Source organism: Limulus polyphemus, unplaced genomic scaffold (assembly GCF_000517525.1).
Source record: "Limulus polyphemus unplaced genomic scaffold, Limulus_polyphemus-2.1.2 Scaffold4205, whole genome shotgun sequence".
Taxonomy (NCBI): Eukaryota; Metazoa; Arthropoda; class Merostomata; order Xiphosura; family Limulidae; genus Limulus; species Limulus polyphemus.
Window position 1 is genome coordinate 27,943 of NW_013669815.1, and position 4,892 is coordinate 32,834.

Here is a 4,892-nt window from a genome sequence, read left to right on the forward strand (position 1 = left end):
TATATATATATACACACACACACACACACACACACACACACACACACACACACACACACACATATTTATAGTCATGTATAATACACATTAGAATTTAATCTGTATGTTGGTCAAGTTTTTGGTTGATAAAAAGCTGATTAAGTTAAAACTGTTTTATGAGTATGGCTGAAGGTTTAGACATCAACTGATTAAATTAAATTTACATAATTTTGCTTCTTAACCGTTACATTGTCATTGTTTAATTATTTTATAATCTTTAAAGCCTAATGATTTTACAATATATATAGAAACATTAATTAGTGCCACTGCTTCTTCTGTTGAAATCATTTTGAAGTGCTTCCTTTCTTTGTTGTTCTATTTAGATTATAAAACTTCTCAACCCAAGAGTCATGTTCAGTGGTCATACTCATCACGGTTGTTTTTCTCAGCATTGGGAAGGGATTCCAGAGTGGACACTTCCATCATTTAGTTGGAGAAATAAAAAAAATCCTAGTTTCATGCTGGTTAGTATAGTGAACTTGACCAAGGTCCTGAGTGTGTGTGTAACCTCAATGACGTGTCCAATAGATTAATTAATAACTGTTTTATAGATATGGCTGAAGGTGTAGACACAAACTGATTAAATAAAAACTGTTTTATGGACATGGCTGAAGGTGTAGACACCAACTGATTAAGTTAAAACTCTTTTATGGGTTAAACCTTCAGCCATAACACCAGCTGATTAAGTTGATTTGATATGAGAAATCAATATCTTTATTATTTGGGCCATCATTGGGACAGAGATCATATTCAAAACTGATAACAAAATATATTTTTTCAGTTATCTGTAACATGAGATCTTGGCTGTGTGACAGAGTAAAAATGTGTCATTTCTAGTTTTATAAAAGTTATATGGTTCTCAAGTTTAATAATCTTGTATTACTTTATCTTAAAAGAGGGGGGTGAGACTTGTAAGAACAAGAAGAAACTGACAGTTTTTAAATACAAGTAAAGTTCTATAATTTCAATAAATATTTTAAAATATTTATTATAGTATGATAATTTGTTTTATTGTTTTTTTTTACAGGGTATATTTACACCAAACAACTACAGTCTTAGGAAATGTTACATGCCAGTCGAGAACACTGTATTTATGCTATATTTTGTTGGGGGTAGTTTAATTGTAGTATGGTTAATAATGAAAGTAAGAAGGCAGTGGTTTTGTTTCTTACATACAAGAACTCTGAAGGAAAAAAGATAATCCAAGCATATTGAGTAATTTAAAACATATTTTTGTACTTAGAGACCCAACAAATTAGCAGTAGAGAAAGGCCCTTTTCACATAGTCTGAGCTTCAAATGTGCTTTATAGAGAAATATAAAATTCACTTTTCAACTCTGGTATGATCATTGTATCTTAGTCTTTTTAAGCTTATAGTATAAGTGAAAAGCTAGGAGTTATGGGGAACTTATTTTTACTGTATTGGAAGAAATTTGTTTTTTAATTTAAAAATATTTCTGAAGATTTTGTTTAACATTATAGTTTATTCAGTCATTTTGTAGTTTTATACAGGCTTTCTACAGTAGAATAGAATTATCGGCATGTGTTCATCTAATCATTGTAAGTAGTAGAAAAGCTTAGGCCTAAAAAAAAATCTGGTTCCAAGTCCTCGCCCAATTCTTTTTTTTTTACCTTCGATTATAAATTTGTTGGGCAAAGCTTAGCCGAGCAGTCAGCATGGCAGACAGTGGATCTGAGCTTCAGTGTTTTACACCATGTTGCCAAAAAATAAAAAAAAAATGTGTTGTGCACTTTGGGGCCATGGGTTCATTATAAAAGTGATGATCAAATCCCACTATATGATTGTTGGTGGTGGGTTGTGTTGTTCATCTTCCTCCCCACTAACTTCCCTTGAGTAGTTTTACACAAAATTTATTTAAGTATTTTTGTTTTCCTGTGGGGCAAAACAATTATTTTACTCCTCAGTTTAGAAACATCCAACTAGGAAAAGGGAAAACCCCCACTTACCCATCTCTCTATCGTATTTTTTGGGGAATGGGAAACGAGAACCACAATTTTTTAAAGGCCTTGCTATATATTAAAATAAAAATTTTGAAATTAAACACACCTTTGTTGCTGTTTTTTCACCTTCATAAGCTAATAAAACAGTTGGTTCAAGAGCTTTCATATTAAAAAGCTTATTTTTTTCATTGTTTGAACTTAAAGCATTGTATTTCATTTATCCATTGTTGTCTGTGGAAGTATTGTTAGAAATACAGTGGTAGCCTTTGTGTAGAAGATACTGAAAAACATGTCGCCGCTTATAGGAAAATATTTTTAACGTACTTTATATGGAAGAAAGTAAAGAAGACAGAAGAATTCTTCCGTTGCTAGAAGATTGTACTGTGTTTGAAAATAAACTGTAAAAAGGAAAGTCAACACACCATTTTAATAGATAATTGGTTTTATTTTGAAGAAGAGTGAAAAATAAGTTACTCAATGGTTTGTATTTTCTAGTTATCCTCTTCTGCAAGGTGTCTTGCTTTCAGATTTGTGATGGTCACTCAGACACGACCTTATTCATATCGAAAATTAAACTTTGCGATTGTTTTTTGTTTGTCTTTTAATATTTTCAGGTAGGTGGACGTAATGCTAGTGTTAATGAAAATAATATATATATATTTGTATGTATATATGATTTAGGTAATATATATTCAGATCTTCGATGTGTTAGTAATAGTGAATCGCATACATCTTGTAAATTATGATTTATCTGGTATTAACTGGACATAGAAAGATAAATGTTTTCACTCATGAGTCGTATGATTTGTTTGATATAAGATTATTTTGCTTTCAGTATTGAATAACATGGAGTTGTTTGAGTTTACAACTGTTTAGATGTTGTCTCAGTTCTTTTCATAATGATTAAAAACAAATGTTCATGTGATAAAAAAATGTACGCACAAAATACTTTTATTATAAGCTTGCTTCAGTGATATATTACAGAATGATACAAGCCCTAGTGGTGTATATAAAAAAATAAAAGTGTCACATCATGGGGGCGACATTAGATCAGTCAATGTTATTATAATTTATTGGAAACTACTTACACTCAGTGGTAAAATAAAAAGGGGATAAAATTCATAGAATATTCACAGAACCAGAGATTATATCAGTAGTAGCAAGCTCGGATAAGAGCCACTTTATTTCCACTAAACTAATTATTCTAAGTTTATCTCCTATCTACGTTTAATAAAAAAAAATACACCGGTTGTTCGAAAGCCATAATTAGAAGATAGAGAACGGTTAGCCATTGCTGATATGTAAATTCTGCAGTGCGAAGTTGTTCTTTAGACTACATTGCGTATATCTTCAATCAATGACGATAAAGATGCATCGAAACTTACTCACTGGGCAATATCAACAACTTCTAAGTACTTTAGTTACCCCAATACAAGTTCAGTCTGATGCACAAGATTTAAGTGGTGTAGTGAAGGTAGAACTTGCAGGTTATTTTAAAGTAGATCATATATATATATATATAATGTAAATCTGTATGTAGTCCAGAAATATTAACACCTCAAATATACGTTCCAAGATGAAAAACCAATTTTTCTAGTACTAAATTGATTCAAGTCTCCCTCTTAAGTTATATTTTCCTTTTATTAAGTGTAAACGTAGTTCCTTAACTTTGTTTTAAAAGGGTCTAAAATATCAAGTAGAGGGTTCTGTATGCTCTGTTTGAAAAAATAAATTGCCAAATACTTGATGTTTCGTGCATCCAAAGAGTGATTGTGGTGGTAGGTAAAAGATAGAATTGAGAAGGCAATATTTCTACAATTTAGCATCGTTGGTACACATCATATGTTTGTGTATTATTTCTTCTCGTATTCAAATAGTTTTTGAAAAATGTGATCTTATCTAGTCAGTATTGTTTTCAATTCTTTGGTGTAATTATGAAATAATCCACTAATAGAGTGAAATGGTTTTCGTAATTTTTAATGGTATTACATCAAACGTAAATTGATAATACCCTCTGATACCCAAATATCTGTTTAAATCTAGATTGTTTTTGGTAGATAGTCTTAAAAAATAAACATACCAAAATCAGCAGTGTTATGAATAAAATAGTAATCTCAAATAGATGCCTAGGTTATTTTATTACATACGAAAATCAGCAGTGTTATGAATAAAATAGTGATCTCAAATAGATGCCTAGGTTATTTTATTATGCCAAAAATCTAGAAAAACATTCTACTCATGAAGACAGTAAAGTATAATGAGTGATGCTTAAAAAACTGCTGATATGTTAATTATTTATTGTTCCATTAGGTGTTTTCAGTAATAAATGTACACCATTAACATATCATGGACAGTTTGTTTTAAACTTACTACTGCTACTAACAAAGCTTTTTGGTAGCTTATTACTAATCTTGAGTATTGTGACATAAGCCGTACAATAGAACATTGGTTGATTTACAGTGTTGTGACATAAGCCATACAATAGAACATTGGTAGATTTAAAGTGCCTGTGAGTGTTGACGTAAGCCGTACAATAGAACATTGGTAGATTTAAAGTGCCTGTGAGTGTTGACATAAGCCATACAATAGAACATTGGTTGATTTACAGTGTCTGTGAGTGTTGACATAAGCCATACAATAGAACATTGGTAGATTTAAAGTGCCTGTGAGTGTTGACATAAGCCGTACAATAGAACACTGGTTGATTTATAGTGTCTGTGAGTGTTGTGACATAAGCCATATAATAGAACATTGGTAGATTTATAGTGTTGTGACATAAGCCATACAATAGAACATTGGTTGATTTACAGTGTCTGTGAGTGTTGTGACATAAGCCATACAATAGAACATTGGTTGATTTACAGTGTCTGTGAGTGCTGACATAAGCCATA

General features: G+C 31.1%; 1 protein-coding gene across 1 annotated transcript in view; it reads left to right on the plus strand.

Annotated features, from left to right (window-relative positions):
* The window catches only part of LOC106470758 (metallophosphoesterase 1-like), a 15,935-nt gene extending 12,187 nt beyond the window's left edge, over positions 1-3,748 (plus strand). Inside the window, exons 7-8 of the mRNA XM_022399393.1 lie at positions 363-503; positions 1,067-3,748. Of these exons, the coding sequence (XP_022255101.1) occupies positions 363-503; positions 1,067-1,240 (315 nt within the window). The 3' untranslated portion in view covers positions 1,241-3,748. The remainder of the gene's footprint in view (positions 1-362; positions 504-1,066) is intronic.
* Positions 3,749-4,892: the final 1,144 nt, after the last annotated feature.